Source organism: Mastigoproctus giganteus, chromosome 4 (genome assembly GCF_048544385.1).
Source record: "Mastigoproctus giganteus isolate SK-2022 chromosome 4, ASM4854438v1, whole genome shotgun sequence".
NCBI classification, from domain to species: domain Eukaryota; kingdom Metazoa; phylum Arthropoda; class Arachnida; order Uropygi; family Thelyphonidae; genus Mastigoproctus; species Mastigoproctus giganteus.
In genome coordinates this window covers 147,878,182-147,900,093 of record NC_143578.1, presented here as the reverse complement: position 1 = coordinate 147,900,093, position 21,912 = coordinate 147,878,182, and the positions used below count along the sequence as shown (strand labels likewise).

The 21,912-nt window shown below is 36.7% G+C and overlaps 1 protein-coding gene across 1 annotated transcript in view; it reads left to right on the top strand.

The window, feature by feature from the left end:
• Positions 1–21,912, top strand: part of LOC150087120 (twitchin-like) — a 3,511,780-nt gene that overhangs the window by 2,962,463 nt on the left and 527,405 nt on the right. The window contains 1 exon segment of the mRNA XM_090372971.1: positions 15,666–15,731. Coding sequence (XP_090229097.1) covers positions 15,666–15,731 — 66 coding nt within the window.

The following is a 21,912-nucleotide window of genomic DNA, read 5'->3' as shown; positions in this document are numbered from 1 at the left end:
TTTATCTGAAAATGATCAATGTATACAACCACTTCTAGACCCATCTATAATGTATTGATGAATTTTCGAAAGTAACAGGCGCAATTTGGCCATAGTAGCCCTTGCGCCAATAAATACAACAACAACAACAACAACAACAACAACAACAACAACAAGCTATCAGTTTACCAACATGCCTTTATAGCATCAGTTGATACTGCAGTATCAACCCCCTCCTATTTAGGTGTATCACATTCCTATGAAAACAGTCTCCCCTGTCAACAAGCACAGATCACACTGAGAAAAATTCTACCCATGAGCTTTGCAGAGTCTCTCCAAGGCTGTATTGATTGACAAGGCTCTCAACTAGTACCCCCTCCTATTTTGTCTAGGCAGGATTACAGACACTTTCAAATTTAATCGTAATTCGCAACTTTTCCCTAACATTTCCCTGTACTCATTAAGTAAGTCCTCAGATATCATTCTCTTAATAACATTAGTGCTCACGTGTACAACAATATCACCTTTTGTGCCCTTAAAAGATGATATCTGCTCTACAACATCATCTACTTTTGCCCCTGGCTGATATGCTTTGGCCCCATTTCACTTATCCATTTTGCACAATATATTTTCCATTTCCCTGACAGTAGAGTCACCTACAATAAATACTGCCTGTGAGACCAGCACATTCTGCCTTGGGGTTGTGCTATATTGCCTGATGCACATATGAGGGCTACGGCATTAAGTTGAGTAGCTGTGAGCTTGATGGGCTTTTCCATTTTAATCCCCTGCCTCCATAGCCAGGTGGGCAAGAGCAGCAGTGCGTAGCACACACTTCTTGATTAGACCAGGGTTTGAGCCCGTGCCCACCAAATATGGAGGATGTGGAAAGGTCAGGGAATGACCACCGCATATCCCTGGAGCAATATGGCCTTAGTTGCTAATGCTCCTAAAAAAAAAAACAAAAAAAAAAACAAACCATTTTAATCCCATCTTCAATCTCTCATAAACACCCATCAGAATGCTGAGTTTGCACCTAATTTTCTCATGCCATGGTACTCCTTGACAGGAATGGTGTGTAGGTAAACTGTGTTTGAAGATGATAAAGCACTCGAACCCCTACATAGGTATAATTATGTTTATTTCTGAATATTTGAAATGCGTACATAATGTAGTCAAACATTTTGTGGTATTTTCTTACGATTTCTTCAGTGACTGTAAGAATTCCATAATAATAACTAATCGAATAATAATAATAATAATTATGGAATTCTTCTTACAGAATTTTATGAATTCCATAATAATATTATTGAATTCTTAAAATTTTTTGCCGATTAAAAAAAAATGTATAGTGAATTAAACGTTTTAGTAAATCAAACATAGTTTTTTCCGTTTTTGTTTTGAGTTTAATTCTATATAAATAAATAAGTAAGAATAATACACTTAGCAGCTGTTTTTGCAATATCACCATCATAAAAGATCACTTTGTTCACAAGCTCACTTGTTGATACACCACTAACCATACATCCTCTGCCTCCAATAACACAAAATACCCCAATATAGTTAATAACACAAAATACCCCAATATAATGTAAACTCCTGACTCCTTTCCACCATAGAATATAAGACAATAAGTTTAGGCTTAAACTTTGCTCTGACACCCCCACCAAATCCCATACCTCGATTTCTAGCACAACTTAATACTGGCTTCCAAAATATTAAAAACATTAATACGAGGAATATAATCAAGATAAAAGTTGTAAATACCCTGCATACAAATAAATATGAACAAACTTACAAAAAATATTACAACCTGTCATCCACCTACAGGAAAGTACTAAAACAGCTTACACTAAGCAGCAACATACACATAACCAGAGCTGACAAAGGGAAATACATCATAAAGCACTGAAAATTATAACAATAAAATCCTATCCCTACTAGCAAGCAAAAACATCTATAAAACCATCAATGGAGAGAGACCTTACCAATTCCATAGCTAAAAAGATAAAAGCAAAATTAAAACACTTACTCATTACTGACCAAAATTAATGACCCCAACTACAAACACATTCTTCCATCAGATCCTGAGCCCCCAACATTGTTTGGAAACATCAAAGCTGACGGGAAAGTTAACTTTCCCATCAGACCCATAGTTAATGGTAGAAACCATCCAGGGCAAAATGTAGCCTAATGACTTATAAGAACCACCAAAACCATCATTTTAACATTCTAGGGTTTTGTGCAAACCCTAGAATGATAAAAAATAAAAAAAACTAGCAATATTTATTCAACTGGCTAGAAAATACCAACATCAAAAACAAATATCTTCTTGTCTGCTTCGTTGATAACAAGTTCACTAATGTCCCATTAGAAGAGACTAAGACATATTCCACCAAATACAAGATGACCAATACACACTACCTTCCTGCATTAACCCCTGGATAATTCAGACATTCTGGAATTAAGAGATTATAGGAAATTAAGAATGGAATTAAGAGCCATAGGAAAAGTGACCTTTAAACCTAAAGTATGGATTAGATATGTATTAGAAGATGAAATGCACAAGGCATAATTTCTTATGAGTTTAGGTAATTAACTATATAATATCAGTGAAGATACACCATAGTTTACCCATAAATTTGAACTACATATGTAGTGTAAAAGCATTGTTTTAATTGACTACATACATAGTTCAAATTTATGGGTAAACTATGGTGTATCTACACTGATATTATGTAGTTATTATGTACCTAAACCCATATTATTAAATATGGGTTTATTTAATAAACCCATATTATTAAATATTATGATATTATGTACCTAAACCCATAAGAAATTATGCCCTGTGCATTTCGTCTTCTAATACATTATTATTACCTACACCATTTGGCATCTCTCATTTTGTGGAACAACTTTGCAACTGTGATGGCATGTTGCATTACCATGGTGTCTGCCCACCCAATGATGATGAAGCCCACTAGCATCGAAACGATCGTCTGGGTGGTGGTATCCACTGAAAATAAATAACAGTAGTCTTCTCTACCAGAGAAGCGTTATTTATTTTAAATAATGCAATACCAGCTATCTCGTTGTGAAGGCACCCACAATATGAGATACAATTAAAATGATGCCTTTACACTACATATGTAGTTCAAATCTATGGGTAAACTATGGTGTATCTACACCGATATTATATAGGATTAGATATGTAGATGCTGTCCTTATTTGGCTACATGGCATTGAGGAACTCAACAACTTTCATTTACATATCAACTGTCAACATCAATTGCCTGTCGATAGGAGAAAGATACTTTAGCTTCAAAAATAGCTTATATAAACAAAAACAAGGTCTATGAATTCGATTCTCTCCTGCTGGCAGAGATTTTTAGAATTCCTTTGAAAATAAGGCCATAGGAAAAGCGACCTTTAAACCTAAAGTATGGATTAGATATGTAGATGATGTCTTTATTTGGCTACATGGCACTGAGGAACTCAACAACTTTCATTTACATATCAACTGCCTACATCCACACATCTTGTTCAAAATTGAATTAGAAGAAGATAAAAAAACTTTCGTTTCTTGACCTACTACTAAGAAAAACCAACAACACCATTAAAACACAAATTTATAGAAAACCTACCAATACAGGATCTATCCTCCAATTCTCATTCAGCTATCCTTTAAACACAAAAATAGGTGTCCTAAAGGGTTTCATCCTGAGGGCCTGACAAAGGCCTATGGGCTTTGTCCTGAGGACCAGTAAAGGACAAAATCCCTCAGATAACACACATTTTCAGCAACTGTGGTTATCCACAAAAATCATATTGAAAACAATAAAAAGCAGAATGGAAAAATTCTCCAACAATATTTCTGAAAAAGATAAACAATTCATTACCATATCCTATGAACCACAAATCAGTGAAGAAATAGCTCAAATAGCTAAAAAAAACATAACATTTTTATCAGGTATACAAAAGCTGAAACAATAGAAGATGTATTATTAAAACGTCTTCTATCTTGAAAGACCCTCACCACTAAAAAAAAAACCTATATACCAGCTACAATATAGAGATTGCTTTAAAGTTTACATAGGGCAAAGCCTATAAAACTGATATTCAGGGTAAAATAACATTGAAAAATGCAGTGTAACAAACTTCAGACCCAGATTTCTATACATGGACAGAGGACCACAAATGGGCATTTTCTGAAAAACTAGTACTGACCAGAGACAGATACCATAAATGTAGACTCTATAAAGAAGCCTTTTTTAATAGGAGTCATGGATAACTGTAATGGCAACAAAGGAATTCAGATCGAAAACAGCCACTTGTGGGAAGCCTTCAAGGAATTAATCTTGGAGCTACTTTTCATACCAACTAAGAAATCAAGATTTCTTAGTTGGTTCAAGATTTAGACCTAAAAGGATGTCAGGTGAACTAATGAGGGTTGTGCCAGGGAAGAAAAATGCGTGGGATGCATATAAATTATCAGGTGAAACAGAAGCCTATGGCAGATATAAGCTAGTATGTAATCAAGTCACAAAGGAGGTAAGGCAAGCAAAGGCTGATTATGAGAAATCCTTAGCAAAGGATGCAAAGAAAAACAAAGACTTCTTTACTAATATAAACTCTAGAAGGAAGGGGATGAATCAGATTGGTACACTTGATGTTCATGGTTTGACTGTTGATGATCCTGCTCAGATAGCTGACAAACTGAATGAGTATTTTGCATCTACATTCACACGTGAGGAATTCTGGAAGGGGATGACAAAAGTTTACTAAACTCTAACAGGAAGCTAAATGATTTTGTAATAACAGAGAGCAATGTAGAGCACAAATTGTTGAAGTTAAACATAAAAAAGACACCTGGTCACATGTAATCTATCCAGTTATAATGAAGGAGGCAGCAAGGCAAGTAAGCAAACCTTTAGCCATAATTATGAGAGCATCCTTAGAGTCAGGGGAGGTCCCCATGGATGTGCAAATGATTTTCTTCCTGCAAATATATAGTGCTCTCCCAAAGTGATATAGTTTTGTTTCTTTTCTAGCATCACCTGTTCTTTTGTTTACTTGAAGTGGTTCTGTACTTTAAAGGTCAAAAGTAAGAACCTAGAAAGGAAATCCACCTTTCTTTTTTTATTCTATATATTCATTACTAACCCTCTACTTACTTCAACAACTGCTTGGTCACTGGTGGCACCGCTCCTGCCTCCATGTGGCGGGGCGGGTAACCTGGGGGATAAGACAATAAATGATTTCCCATGTTTAGAGCCAGAGAGCTCTCAACTGAATGACTCTCATGACACTGACCATGACTTCTCTCTCTCTCAAAGAGAATGAAAAAAGACACTGGCAGACAGGAATTACTACATTCCTGATAATACATTCTCTGTCAACACAACCTATGGGCAAGCTCTTCCCCTTTATCATTCACAGATGCCTTGAACATGCCACAGGTTCAAAAATTGTGAAACATCTCCAATCTGGAGATTTATTAATAGAGACCACCAGTTCTCGACACCCTGAACTATTATTACGTCTGACATCCTTGAGTGGAATCCCAGTTCAAATCACATCACATACCACCCTCAATTCTTCAAAGGGAGTGATCACTGAATGGGATCTATTGAACCTTCCTGATTTGAAATAGTCCAGGAAATTAAAGAACAAAAAGTCACTCAGGCAAAGAGGATCATGATCCGAAAAGATGGTAGTTTAGTTCCTGCCCGGAGAATAATTTTAACTTTCAGTTCTCCAAACTTACCAGCTTCTGGTAAGTTTGGGTCAAGGCAGAATATTTAAACTGTCGTGTTCGACCCTATATCCCGAACACCCTAAGTTGTTTTAAATGGCAGAATTTCAGCCATTTCCAGACAGCATGCTGTGAAGATGCAACATGTGCAAATTGTGCGTGTAAAACTCATACACAAACAGAATGTAAGGCACTGACCCCACATTGTCTAAATTGCAATGGCAACCATCCGGCATATTCCAAAGACTGCGACCTCTGGAAGTTGGGGAAAAAAATAAAATAGTATAAAATTGAAAATAAAGTTTCCTACTAAGAGGCAAGAAAACAAGTAAAATTAATTATTCCAAAATGCACTTATGCCTCTGCTACTTACAGTCACCAATTAGTAGCATGTCAGCATGTTAGACAGAAGTATCCATCCCTCCAGGCACATCGATCTCAGACAGGGCTTGATCAGTCCTCTTGGTCCAGCATCCATCTCCAACAAAAGTAGTCGATCAATGCAGTAATGCTCCACTGACAGTTCCATCCCAGAGACTTCCATTGTCAAGCAGTGGAGAATTTTCAAAAATCAGATCCATTTGAGGTGAAGTAATCTCGTCCCTCAAGCGTGGACACAGATGATACCACTAACTCAGAAGGTCTGCTTGAAATACAGGCAGATGATGATGATATGGAAGAAAGCAATGACTCAGGAAGCCCAAATTTTTCAAGAAAAGAAAAATCAAAACTCGGCAGATATAAACAAGCCACTCACAAAAAGCAGACGGACTCATCTTCTGCTCACAAAACCAAATAATGGAACAAATCATACAGTGGAATTGCAGAGGTTTTCGCAGCAATATTGATGATATCTGTGATCATTACTGATATCATTACAATCCTGCTGCCAAGATTGTAATGGTGAATTATGCTTACAAGAAATGAATTTAAAAACAAAATTATCCATTTCTGTCAAAAATTATACTATCTACAGACAAGATCGATCTGATACTAACAGCCCTCATGGAGGAGTAGCCATACTGGTGGACTCACAAGTCCCCTCCAGATGCATTCCATTGCAAACACAATTGGAAGCTGTTGCCATGCATGTAGTAATTGGTATCACTCTGACACTGGTCTCAATTTATCTTCCACCAAACCAATCGTGTACAATTCTCGAACTGGAAAATCTTATTTCTCAATTACCATCTCCTATTTGTTCATTAGGAGATTTTAATGGACATCATCCATTATGGGGTTCTCTGGTCCCAGATTGATGTGGTGAGCTTATTGAAATGTTACTTGACAGAGAGAATCTAACACTATTAAATCCTGGTTTACCAAATTACATCTATTTTCCTACTGGGTCAACTACTGCAATAGATCTCTCAATTTGCTCTCTGATCCTCTTCCCAACTATAGAGTGGGCATTACGTGACAATCCTCTAAACAGTGACCACTATCCACTGATCTGTAGTATTCAAACTACCCATTCCAATCAAACAGAAACAAAAATAAAATGGAAATTTTCCAAAGCAAACTGGACAAAATTTACCCATCATGTATCTTTTGATGATAACATCATATAGTCTTCTGCTATTGACACTGTCACTGATCATATAACAATGCAGATACTAACAGCTGCAACAGCCGCCATCCCATAGTCTCAAATAAGAAACCATTAACATAACAATCACTGGTGGAATGGTGATTGAAACAAAGCGAAAAGAGGAAAAAGTGCAGCATGGAACACCATCCACAAATATCCCACCACTCCAACCTTATTAACTTCAAGAGACTGAGAGCCAAAGCTCGTTATATCCGGCGGAAGGGGAAAAAAAAGACTTGTGGATAAAATTTGCCTCCTCAATCAACAAAGATACTGATACCTGAATAATCTGGGAAAAAATAAAGAAACTAAATGATAAATATCATATGTTGACTTCTCCTTTAATTAATTGGAATGGGAAGGAGATCTCATCTGCTGAGGAAATTGCCAATACCTTAGGAATGGTGTTCTGTGAATTGTCTGCCTCAACTGCATATCAACCATCTTTTCAAAAAATCAAAGCTGAAGCTGAGAAAAGGAAACTGAACTTCAAAGGTACATGTCCTTTACCCTATAACTAACCACTCACAATATCTGAACTAGAAGAATCTATATATACCTCAAGAAATAGCTCTCCTGGCCTTGATGGAATCTACAATATGATTCAGCACCTCAATCAGAAATCACTATCTTCACTGCTAAACTTTTACAATAGGATATTCTCAGAACATATATTCTCTACCTCCTGGCGACATTCTTATGTAATAGTGCAAAATGCATCCTGAACCTGATTTGCACTTGGCCAATCATCCTCTACCAATTGTGAACAGTATTCACCTCCTAGGGCTAATTTTTGATAAGAAGTTAAAATTTCCAGGAGCACAGCAAGTATCTAAGAACCACTTGCACAAAGAAAATGAGTATACTCTGGGTCATCTCCAGTACATCTTGAGGTGCCAATCATTATTACCCTGCTCCACTTATATAAATCTCTGATTAGATCTCGGCTAGACCACGGAGCGCCTGTTTATGACTCAGCTAGGGAAGAGCACCTTGGTCCGTCTTGTGCCCATCCAACAATCTTCTCTTAGGATAGCCCTAGGTGCATATAGAACATCACCAGTTCAAAGTCTTTATGTTGAGGCTCACGAATCTCCACTTAGCATCATAAAAAAGATGTTGCTGATGAACTACTCAGCTAAAATTAAAAGCCTGCCTACTCATCCTGTTTGGCCACTGTTGCGTGATCCTCAGTGGAAAACCTATTATGCAAATAAACCTAGAACAATTCGGCCTACTGGTGTCAGGCTGCAGAATCTAACAGAAAGCTGGAACATTTAGCTTGATAATATCTTCAGAGAATCAAAAGATCCTGATCCCCCATGGACTAGCTTCACACTTTCTTCTGATGAATACGTTGAGCAATGGGGTAAAGGTTCTATAGCAAATATTAACATCCAGCAACTATATTTTGCTCACTCACAAAAGTATCCCCACTTTACCAAGATCTATACTGATGGTTCAAAGTCTGACAATCGAGTGGATGCAGCTGCTGTATTCCCTAATACAACTGTTTCAATTTCACTTCCAACTGAATGCAGCAGCTACACTGCTGAGCTCCATGCCATTAAGCTTGCTCTGAAAAACATCTCACTGCTGTCAGTAAATAAAAGTATAATATATACTGATTCACAGAGTGCTCTTTTAGCTTTGAAAAGCACTTTCCCACCTTCTTGATTAGACCGGGGTTCGAGCTCGTGGCCACCAAATACGGAGGATGCGGAAAGGTCAGGGAAAGATCACCGCATATCACCGGAGCAATATGGTCTTAGTTGCTAATGCTCCTAAAAACCAAATAACAAACAAACAAAACCTAACAATCCTTTATTAAATTTCATAAAACATAAGTTGATGCATCTTCATGAGCATCAGAAAACTGTTATCTTTTCTTGGGGTCCCAGGCCACACTGGTATTCCAGGAAATGAATGTGCAGATAATGCTGCAGAGCATCCTTCCAACATATCCTCAACAAATGACCTAATCCAATATCCTGATTATAGACATAATATACGAAGAACATCTATGGAACAATGGACACTTCTGTGGAAAATGCAAACAAATAACAAGCTATTTCAAATAAAACCTGAACCACAATTATGGACTTCTAGTCTTCGTAAAAATAGAAAAGAAGAAGTAATCTTAGCCAGAACTCGTATAGGTCACTCACCTCACACATCTCTATCTGCTTACAGGAAACGATCCTCTGCAGTGTGTGCACTGCTCGCAACCACTTACAGTAAAACATATACTCCTTGTTTGTTATTTGGTTTTTAGGAGCATTAGCAACTAAGGCCATATTGCTCTGGGGATCATTCCCTCCGTGGTGGTCATTCCCTGACCTTTCCGCATCCTCCATATTTGGTGGTCACGGGCTCGAACCCTGGTCTAATCAAGAAGTGTGTCCTATGCACTGCTGCTCCTGCCCACCTGGCTATGGAGGCCCCGATATATATACTCCTTAAATGTAACTTGTTCAGCAATGCTGATGAATGTCTTTTAGTTTCATTTCAGATCTATAACAACCTCTCTCTCTCTCTATGAATAGCATAATAGGTAAAGAAGCAAATCTCTCTGAATTCTTTTTCTATTTAAAACAAATAAAAATGTATGACCGTTTCTAACTGCTGCTCAAGCAGTTTTTTATATAGTAAATCAACTGATTTGGGAGGGGCAATATGGCCTAAGTAGCCCTGGCACCAGAAAACACAACAACAACAGGATTTGGTGCTGGGCCCATTGTTGTTTTTGTATTTATTAATGATATCGACGAAGGTGTATCAGGCTTAATGTCCAAGTTTGCAGATGATACAAAGGTTGGCAGGGTTGTTAATTAATAGGAAAGACAGTATTCTGCTGCAAGAGGAGCTAGAAAAGTTAGGTAGGTGGGCTGAGAAGTGGCAACTGAAGTTTAATATTAACAAATGCAAAGTACTGCATATGGGTAGCAGTAACCCAAGAGAAATGTACCAACTGTGTGGTACATTTCTCTTGCATATAGAAGGTACTACAGTCAGGGAGGTGTAGAATGAAAAAGACCTGGGGTTAATTGTGAAGTAGGATATGAAGATCTCTGAGTAGTGCAGAGGAGCTGCCAGAGCAGGTCATGGAGTTTTGTCAATGATATATAGGAATTTTGCTAGCAGAGTCAAGAAGGTCATTATACCTTTGTATAAGGCCAAACCTTAAGTACTGTGTACAGATCTGGAGGTCTGATTTTAGGAAGAATGTAGAGTTGCTAGAACAAGTACAGAGATTGATTTGATTGAGGTGTACAAGGCTTTGAATGGTTTGAGCAGGCTCGTTGCTGATGGGATACTTCCACTTGCTCAGATTAAGAACCTCAGGGGGCATAGATTCAAATTGAGGAAAGATAGTTGTAAAATAGATGTGTGGAAATTTGCCTTTAGCCAGCAGGTAGTTGATTGCTGGAACAGACTTCAATCTGTTGTTGTGGAAGTTGATATCTTAAATAAATTTAAGGCTGAACTAGACAAACATTTGGAGTGACTGGATGGGTGAAATAGGAAGGTTTTTTTTTTTTTTTGGCTGATGCTCTATAAGCTTTCTTTCTTGCATCATATGCCTCAACTAATGCTAATATAACAACTTCAGATCCAGCTTTCTATACATGTACAGATGACTACAAATAGGCATTTTCTGAAACATCAATAATGGCCAATGACAGGAACCATAAACGGTGACTCTACAAAGAAGCTTTTTTAATAGGAGCCATGGATAACTTTAACCAGTGATTCCATAATTTTCCTGAGAAAATAATTGAATCACTGCTTAAAGAAGTGATGCAGAACCATTTAAACAGGCATGCAATTATACTGCAATCACAGCATGGATTTGTCAAGGGGCGGTCACATTTAAACAATCTGATAGGTTCATCATCATCACCCATTTTCAATCCACTGCAGGATGAAGGCCTCTCCAGCAACTTTCCAGTTCCTTCTGTTTTGTGCAGTGGCCATTCATTTACTACCCACAAACTCATGAATTTCATCTGTCCATCTCCATCGTGGTCTTCCAGGTTTTCTTCTAGCTCCTCTTGAGTACCATTCTGTTATTTTCTTAGTCCATCTGTCATCATGCATTTGAGCTATAAGAATGTCCTTTACTTGAGTTTGCTGCCTAATCCATGTGTTTCTCTACTTATCTAACAGTCTGATTCCCAATATAATTTGTTCCATTCTTCACTGTGTTGTTCTCAGCTTCCCTTCCATTCTTTTGGTGAGTGCCCAAGTTTCACTTCGATAAGTCATTGTGGGGAGTATACATTGGTTCATTGTTTTACATTTCAGACAAATTGGGATATTGCTCCTCAGTATGCGACTGTATTTCCTGAATGCTATCTGTCCAAAATTTATTTTTCTCTTGACTTCCAGCCATTTATCATTATTACAGCAAATGACTTGTCCCAGATAAGTATATGACTCCACCTTTTCAATTACTGCTCCTTCAATCATTATATTCCTTTCTGTGGCAAACTTGTTCATCATTACTTTTGTTTTAGACATATTCATCTTTAGTTCAAAATCCTTACTAACTCTGCATAACTGACTAAGATTTTCCTCTAATTCTTTGGGATTGTGGCTTATGACCACAATGTCATCTTCAAATTGTAAATGGTTTAGGTACTCTCCATTCACATTGACTCCTTTCTGCGATCAGTCTGATCTTCTGAAAGCTTCCTCAAGTGCAGCTGTAAACAACTTTGGATATATTGCGTCTCCTTGTCGAACTCCTTTCTCAATTTCAAATTTGCTACTGCCTTTGTCTAGTCTAATAAAGGAGGTAGCATTCTCGTATATTTTCTTCAAAATCATAATATATGGGGTATCTATGCCTTGTTTTTCCAGTGCCCGAAAGATTGCCTTATGCTGTATGGAGTCAAATGCCTTTTCATAATCCACAAATGCCAGGCACAATGGTTTTTTATATTCATTTGCTTTCTCCATTAGCTGTGGTATTATGTGAAGGTGATCCATAGTTGAGAATCTTGTCCTAAAGCCAGCTTGCTCTTTCAGTTGATTCTCATCAAGTATTCTTTCTAATCTGTTAGTAATGACCCTTGTGAATAACTTGTAAATGTGGAATAAAAAGCTAATTGGTCTATAATTTCCAATTTCTGATTTGTCTCCTTTCTTATGCATCAAAACTACAATTGCATTATTTCACTCCTTAGGCATCACACCTTTTCTAATGCATTTTGTGAAGACTCGTTGTGGAAACTCATTGTGAATGCCTTCACAATGAGTTTCCATGATATCACACTTCGAATAGATAGTGGCTCTGGTGGGGCACGGGCCTGCTCCACTATTTTGGGAGGTCATCTTCTCTATGGACCCCGTACTCTGTCTTTCCCCCTAGCCATCAGTCCCTCCTCTAACTTACAACTACTAGCGTCCAAATCATCTCTAAATTGCTTGAGCCCTACACACAAAAACTAAATAACAAATCGCATAACTAGTACACCTTTTGACTAACCCCTATATCTAGCATTTTTTTTTTAGGTCCTAGCCACTGAAATCTCAGGAAATTAGGTGGCAGGACCTGCCACCGTAAATAACTATAATACTGGTGTATCTGGTGTGCCTCCACGGGGCAGAGTGTGGGCAACATTGGGTCCCATTAGGTGCCCAGCAGCTAAATGACCAGAGGAACAATGGTACATGACACTACACATATACAAAATCCATACACCTTTAACATTGGCAGTGTTTTGTTTCACACCCACAATGTATACTACACGGAGTTGGGAGAAACCCCTGGTGCTGTTTGACACTAAACACATTCTACTCTACCTCAAATACTCTACCTCGAGGTAGTGCAGTATCGTATGTCGGAATCATCTGTCAGAGTCATCTGCTGCTATCTTCCAGATAATACTATACTGAAGAATGTTTCCAGTGAATTCAGTACCCAAAATTACAGAAGATTCGTGGTGTACATAGACTCTCTAGGTGCATTACAGGCCTTTTCAACTTTGAAGTATAATCCACATCCCATTTTGTGCTGGATTCAAATAAATGCTATTTTCTCTTTCTGAATGTTCATTTGACATCCATTTCTGCTCAGTCACTTCTGCTCAATAATTAAGGTGATATATCCTTTCCTAATTCCCAAAAGTATTATTTTTTTATCTTTAAATTCAAGTCACAGGCTTTTTCCATTCCAGATCATCTGAGCTTTGAATTTTACAAACTCATTGCCTTATTAAGAAAATTTAATTTAAAAAAAATGTGTTAATAACAGTTAATTATTTATTTAAAAATATAAAATAATAATAACACATAGATAAATAACAATATTATTATATAATTTGCCCATCAACCTCCATTTGATCCCTTGGTATGTATCAGCTCCTATTTCAAGATGACTGACCCCAAGGAGGTCAATATTGATCTTGTTTTTTGAATCCCTGCACTACACACACACACACACAGTCTCTTTTTGCTCAAAGTAGGCCTACATGCACAGCTTTTTTTATACAGCAGTTTCAATTTTTGAAAAAAAATCCCATTTCACACAACCATTCACTTTAAAAGTTAGCATTAAATTTTCTAATAATTGACAATTTCTAGTAATTGACAATTATTCTAGTAATTGACAATTCACTGTCTAAAGGAATTAATATGAAGAACCCATGTGTTGGATAATAGGAATAGCTGACAGGGGTGTGCAAAGATATTCGGGAGCCCGGATGCAAAAGGGGTTAAGGCACCTCATTTATTTATGTTTTTATTTATGGCCCCTGGAGTGGCACATCCAATGCACCGAATTTGTACGGCCTTGACAGCTGATTTGGTCACATTCAAAGAAATATCTCATGAAGATAAGTGGTATTCACTCTTATGCTCATTTCATACCAGAACGTAAATTTTTCTGGAAGACACTTTTTGACATCTCCCCTATCAGTCCTATTACAGTTCTGCCTTTAGTTGCATTAGCTTGAATTTTTTATTCTCTCAACCATTTCCAATATTCATATGACACACTTATATTTTTTAATATTAAACACTCATATGCTTATCTTATTTATCTGCAGTCCCTAGAGAACAAAATTCACTGTCCTCTTAAGCATATCAGCCTTATATAACTCTCTTAGCAATAGAAGTTCTATCAAACCATGCAACATGCTTATGAGGTCTGACATAGCTGAGTGGTTAAGGGTAAGAGTACTTTAGCACACACACGAGTGGACCATGGTTCCAGCTTTCATGACTGCTAAATACAGTTAAAATCTATATTCATTGTCAAAATAATTAATTTTAAATCCTTCTGACCTAATGGTCTTGCCACAGTATAAACAAGAATTTTTTTAATTCTTATATGAATAATAGAGCAAATACAACCACCCTTATGCAAATTGCTCTGAATGCAATTACTTTGTATTATCTTATCTCTTCCATTCAGAGAAGCCAATTTCCCTCTCTCCATCTTCCAACAAGTTATAACTCATTTAACCTTTTCACAAATATGTATGATCTGTGTTTATCCTTCATAAGCTCCTGTCAAATTTCATTCTGTATATACACCTAGCAGTATGTATGCAGATCTACATTTCTTCATGTCATTTTGACTATATTTCAAATATTGTGTTATATAATGTACTTGAAATTTCTCATATGTTCTACGATTTCTTATTTGTTTCTAACTAATATTAAACAGTTTCAACAGATGGTATCATGAAAATTAGCTTTGAAAATTGATTGTGAACATTGTACCTGTTAGCCATCATAGTCTGATTTTGGCTATGAAAGCAGAAATTTTATCAAATTCTGGAATTTTGAGCTGGAAATTGATGAAGTTGAAATAAGTGATACATAAACATAGAGTATTTTATTGCTTAAAAAAGAGTAACAACAAATTTATTTTTTAACTTTTTTATGATTTTTACAGGTTTTTTTTAAATTCTAGTCTTGATTTTTGACAGTAATTGTACTCTAATGAATAGCAGCCAAGTAAAAATAAAAAGAAATAAGAAGTATTTAAAAGCATTTATATACAAAGGTTTAATTTTTATGACTGCAAATTTTAAAACTTCAAATTTTCATAAATAAACTCACTTTTTAGAGCCTGCCACTGTTGAAAATCACTATGCAGGACCCACTCATGTATAAAATATACCCATATTGTATATTGTTTTTGTATAAAATATACCCATATTTTATAAATGGAGTTTAAATTTATAGATATACTTTAATTAAAATGTTGCAGTAAGGTTCAAAATTATGAAAAAGCATAATTCCCAATGTTTTCGGAAAAATTCTCCCCACCCCACTCACCAGTTTTTGTCATTTTTATTCAGTTTAACTTTGTTTATTTAACAGTTGATGCACATGGCAGACGTATTAGAGGAAAATCAGAGGGCAAAATTTCAAATTATGATCAATTTGGTAAGTACAATGTGAGCATATTAATAGTATAGTTAAATTGAACTTTTATCAATTATAAATTTGAATAGTTTGGTGCAGCAAACAAAACAAAAAAAAAGTGTAACACATGTACTAAAGAGCACATGCCACATTATTTCATTTTATTATGCCACTTTATTTATTACACATACCACTTTATTTATTAGTAACAAAAATAAAATCTTAATTCTCAGTGTTTGTTCATTTTCATTATGTAATTAATAAAAATTACTGTTCTTCTGGTCAAGCTTGGCTGTATCCTCAGTGACAGTTTTGTTCATTAGTATGAGTGTCAGTGGTGGTGAAATGATACAATGAAGCAAGCTTATACAATATCAGTCAAAGGAAAAAAAATCTTCCCCCTTCATTTTAACTGTGCCTTCTAATAATTTGTCTAATCCTCCTTTAAATTTATTGAAACTACCACAATACCAGGTGGAAGTTTGTTCCAACATTCAAATACTCTCTACTGAAAGCAAATTTGTGCACATTACCCTGCTACCACCCTTTTCCAATTTAATTTATGTCCCCTTAAACACCTCACTCTCCATGCAGGTGTTTAGTTTCAAGATGCTAGAATTTACAGAGCACATATCTTTCTTGGTAAGTGTACTGTACCCTTTCTGCCAGTATTTAATCTTGTTGCTCTTCTATGCACCTGTTTCAACAAGTATCCACATCTTTTATTAGAAAACAAGCCATGGATGGCAAGCATCATAGCAGTAAAAATGATAAAAGTACTAAGATCACATAAGAGTAAATAAAACTGGTAACATAACAGGAAACTTTCAAGGTATATAGGTTTATTATATGTCCCAGTCAGAATAAAAGAACTTAAATTTATTATGTTAAAATTTAGTGCATTTACCTCTTCTTCCTTCAAACGGCTAACAGATGACACTAAAAACTTTATTATAAGAGAAAGATTTTTAGTTGTAAGATATTCTGTGAATTAATGTACTGTACATTAATTTTTTGCCGAGTGAGATTATTTTGTTACATCTGTGAATGATATTTTACATTTTGAAGTGGATTTTTTAAAAAATATAAACCTTTTAAATTTACGATTTAAAAATACTGAGAAGATAATATTTACTGATTCATTAAAACCTTAAACATTAAAGGTTATAGTTGATAGGGTTAACTGTGAACAGTGTTCAGTTGAATTTTCACTGTCTCATGATGAAAGTTCAGACAGAAGATCATCTGAAATGTGGATATAAGTCTATTTTGACTGCAGTCATCAGTTCTTCAAAACTTTCAGCGTTTTTAAAAAGAGATGATCCAGTTGACAAAAACCATTTAATAGCTGTTAAAGAGGCAACTTTTGCATTCCATAGTGCTGCTCAAAATTTACACTTCAAAACAGCTGATTGTTCATCAAAATTAATATTCAAGTTCTTTGAACCAAAGTTTGGTCTTGCAAGAACAAATTGTGAGACTGTTATTCTAAATGTGATTGTACCAATGGCAATTGATGAATTTAATGAAGATTTAAATAAAACAAATTTTATATCCATAACAAATGATTCTTCCAACCGAAAAGAAATTAAAATTGTACCATGTTTTGTGTGATATTTTATATCAGAACAAGGAGTAAAAGGTTTTAGATTTTCAGTCAGTTCCTGGTGAAACTTCAGAAATATTGACAAATTGTTTGTTGTCAGTTATCAAAACCAATGATTTATCAAAAAAAAAGTTGATGGGTTTTGTGGTGATAACTGTAACACCAATTTTCGACATGTAAAATGGAAAGGGGAAAATAATGCTTACAGTCGATTTCAGAAAGAAATGGGAAGAAATATTGTGGGTGGTGGTTGTGGTGCCCATATCATTCACAACTGTCTTCAAACTGCAGTTGATGGCTTATTGATGTCCTATTTAAATAGAAATCCTTGTAGTAAAAATTTGTAAATATTTTTTTAATTAAACTGCACACGTAACCCAACTGAAAGTGTTCTGTGAGTTTGTAGAAATTGAGTACAAAAATGTTCTGCAAGATGGCAAAACCCAATTTCTTTCTCTAGATCCAGCTGTTGAGAGGATCCTCCAAATTTATAATGGACTAAAGTCCTACTTTCAGCATTACTTTTATGTCCCATTGTGTGTTGTCTGAGTGGAAGGATGCCATCAGCATTTAGCTTATTCAATCCATTTAAAGCCTTAAACACCACTGTCAGATCTCCTTGCATGTGCCTAGCCTTTCTTACTGAAGACGCCCATTTTTTCTCCCTTACATATCTTGTTGCCCTTCTCTGTATTCATACTAACAAATCCTCCACATCCTTCCTAAAATGTGGCTTCCTAACTTAATCAATATGTGGTCTAACCATTACTTACACAATGTGATAATCACTTCCTTCTCCCTGCTGGCAAAATTCTTAATTTTTACATCGAAAAAATGAGCTGTCATAGCTGACTGGCTGGCTGCTATGACAATTTACCATTACTACTATTACTGCTATTTCATGTATGACTACTGAATTACCCCCATCCTCCCTAGATTTTTTTCATTCTTTACTTTCCTTAGTGTGGTACCATAGCTAATACGTTATTCTGGGATTACTGCTACCCATATGCAGAACCTTTTATTTTTCAGTGTTGAACTTCAATTGATAGATTTCATTTGCTTCATATCAGGCCATCTGCCTAATTTTTCCTAGATCTTATTGCAGTAATATATTCTGATTACAGTTATCATCTCTTATGCTGATGATATTTTCCTGGCTTTTCCAGCTGCATTCAGCAATGTCAGCCTTTTCAATTCATTGTATAGGGCTCAACAACTGATTGCTGATTTCCTGGTTTATATTGAAGGATTATATTATATCAACTCTTTGAAGGCTAAGTATCTGTTATTTGCTTCTTTGACAATCTACTCTTTCTTACAAGCTAGGAACCAATCTAAATCACCCCCCCCCCCAATTAAACAGATTAGATGTTTAGGAATACATCCGTATTGTACTGACTTCTCAGACCATGACACAAAGCTTCTATCTACCATTTTAACAGCATTTTGATTTATGAAGTGCAACCTCTCTTTCATAATCCAAATGCTGTACAGCATTTGGATTATGCAATATTGCTGTCTAAATTATCATTAGCATTACTTCAGGCATATGATGCAAGAAAGCAAGCTTATATAACATCAGCCAAAAAAAAAAAAAAACCCTTCCCATTTCACCCATCCGGTCACTTCGCCTTAAATTTTTTTAAGCTATCAATTTCCACAACAATGGAAGTCTGTTCCAGCAAATCCCATCAGCATTGAGCCTGCTCAAACCATTCAAGGCATTATACACATCAATTAGATCACCTTGCAGGTGCCTAGTCTCCAGATGCTACAACTTGCAGAACTTAAGCCTCTCTTGGTAAGAGCACCCCTTTGTTCCTCTCAACAATCTTGTTTCCCTTCTCTGTACTCATTCTAGCAACTCTATATCCTTCCTAAAATGAGGCCTCCAGACCTGTATGCAGAACTCAGTGTGGCCTCAATGTTTTGACATACTATGGTGACCTAATTCAGTGTGATCATTGCCTTATACATAGGGATAATCAACTCCTTGTCTCTGCTAGCAAAATTCCTATATATCATTGACAAAACTCCATGTCATGGAGTTTTGTCAATGATATATTAGTCTGAGCAGTCAATGATATATTATTTTGTCAATGATATATTATTCTCTGAGCAGTGCAGATGGCAGCCCATCTGCACTGCTCAGAGAACTTCATATCTGACTGCACAGTTACCCCAGATCTTTTTCATTCTCCACCTCCCTGAGTGTAGCACAACACAGTTGGCACATTTCTCTTGGGTTACCGCTACTCATATGCGGTACTTTGCATTTGCCAATGTTAAACTTCAGTTGCCACTTTTTAGCCCATCTACCTAACTTTTCTAGATCCTGTTGCAGTAGCATACTGCCCTTACTGTCATTAATAAGTCTGCCAACCTTTGTATCATCTGTAAACTTGGACATTAAGCCTGATAAATACACAGAACAATAATGGGCCAAGCACCAAACCCTGTGGGACTCCACTAATAAAATTAGCATTAGTAGAGGCATATGATGCAAGAAAGCAAGCTTATGCAACATCAGCCAAAAAAAAAAAAAAAACCATGATCCAATTGTAACCCTCCGTTCGTTCCAAGTACCTGTCCAACTCAGCCTTAAATTTATTTAAGGCTGAGTTGGACAGCTGAGCTATCAACATAACACAATTAATTAATACATAACTTGATACGGAAGTTATATAAACGGAAATCGTAGATAATACTCGATACTGAAAAAAATATATAGCATTATAACTGTGTTGGGATACAAGTTTAGGGTTATAATTTTGTACTGAAATTGAAATTTTATTGAAATTAAATCAATATCATGACTCAGACCAGAGCAGCAAAGCAAAAGGCTCAAGCTAATAGGAGTGCTGTGGCTCAGAGGAGAACTGAGGGGAGGCAGTTGCCCTCTGAATCACAGCCTTTTAAAATGCATTCCTTGCTTGACGTTTGTGGAGCAATCGGGTACAGAACATGATATTGCCATGGGGGATGTCTTTGTGTGTGCATGTGATGTAAGGAGTGTAAGGAAATCAGGTGACAACTCAGTGTTGTTATGGGCCTATATGAGAGCTTGAAGGACAGGGTGGATGCAATTGAAAGATCTAAATTGAGGGGCCCATCAAGCTCTCAGCTGCCCACATCAATGCCAGAGCTTGCACTTGGTCATCACGCAACACAGTGGCAACCCCCAAAGCAGAATGCACTGGTCCCACAGGAACTAGTAGTTGTTGGTGACTCTATTGTCAGGGAAATGGGGAACATGCTTTGTAAAAAGGATAGGTGGAACAGGACCAGGGTATGTCTGCCAGGAGCAAAGGTGAATGATGTTGTAGAGCGGATATCATCTTTTAAGGGCACAAAAGGTGACATAGTTGTACACGTTGGCACTAATGACATTAAGAGTAGGAGACCGGCCGAATTACTTAACAAGTACAGGTCACTCTTGAAAAAAGCCGTGAATTAGGGTTGAATTTGAAAGTGTCTGCAATTCTGCCCAGACACGATAGGAGGGAGAATATGATGAGAGCCTTGTCGATCAATTCGGCCCTGGAAAGATTGTGCAAGGCTCAAGGGCTAGAAATTTTTTCAGTCTGGTCTGTACTTGTTAACAGGAGAGACTGCTTCTACAGGGATGGGATACACTTAAACAGAAAGGGTGCAAGCATATTTGCTGATGCTATCGAGGCAGTGTTAGGTGGGTCGGAAAACTGCTAGCTTGGGGGGATACAAGGACTAATAGATTAACAGTAGCCACTGGCAGAGGTGAAAGTGATTCTTGCACTGCTTCTATTGGAATGAGCAGCAGCCTGGAAAACAAGATGCAGGATATTTCAGAGACTACTGGGAGTCATTGCAGTACAAGTAAACACATGGGTTGTGTTAGGGTAGCTAAGAATAGGAACAGGTGCATGTATACTTGCGTGTACACCAATGCTAGGAGTTTGGTAAATAAATTTGATGAATTTGAGGTATTTCTCAAAACATCAAAGGCAGATATTGTTGAGATATCAGAGACGTGGTGTCACACAGATATGAGGAATGCAGAACTGGAATTTGGGGAGTACAATGTGTACAGAGATTATAGACAGGATAGGAAGGGAGGAGAGGTTATGCTATTAGTTAAGAAACACATAAAATCCAAGGAAGTGAAGTCAGTCGACATCGCTGGACAGTGCAGTGTCAAGTCAGTTTGGTGTGACATAAGCATTGGGAGACAAAATTGAGAGCAGGAGTGTGCTTTAGGCCTAATGACTCTGATGAGTATAATAAGAAACTGTTCAGGGAAATAGAGTGGGCCAGTAAATCAGAGAGTCTTATAAGGGGGGATTTTAATTTCCCAGATATTGACTGGAATTTGTGGGTTGGTCACTCTCACATTAGCAAGGCTTTTGTGGATTTATTGGATGATTGTTTTCTACATCAGCATGTTCGAGAGGCAACATAAAAATGTAATTAATGATGTTGAAATTTCTACATCAGGAAAAAATGTAATTAATGATGTTGAAAAATTTCACACGTTAATGAAAAAACTTTCGAGCCTACAGGCCAGTAAGACTCCTGGTGTTGATAGCATTTACCCTACAATCTTAAGGGAGACAG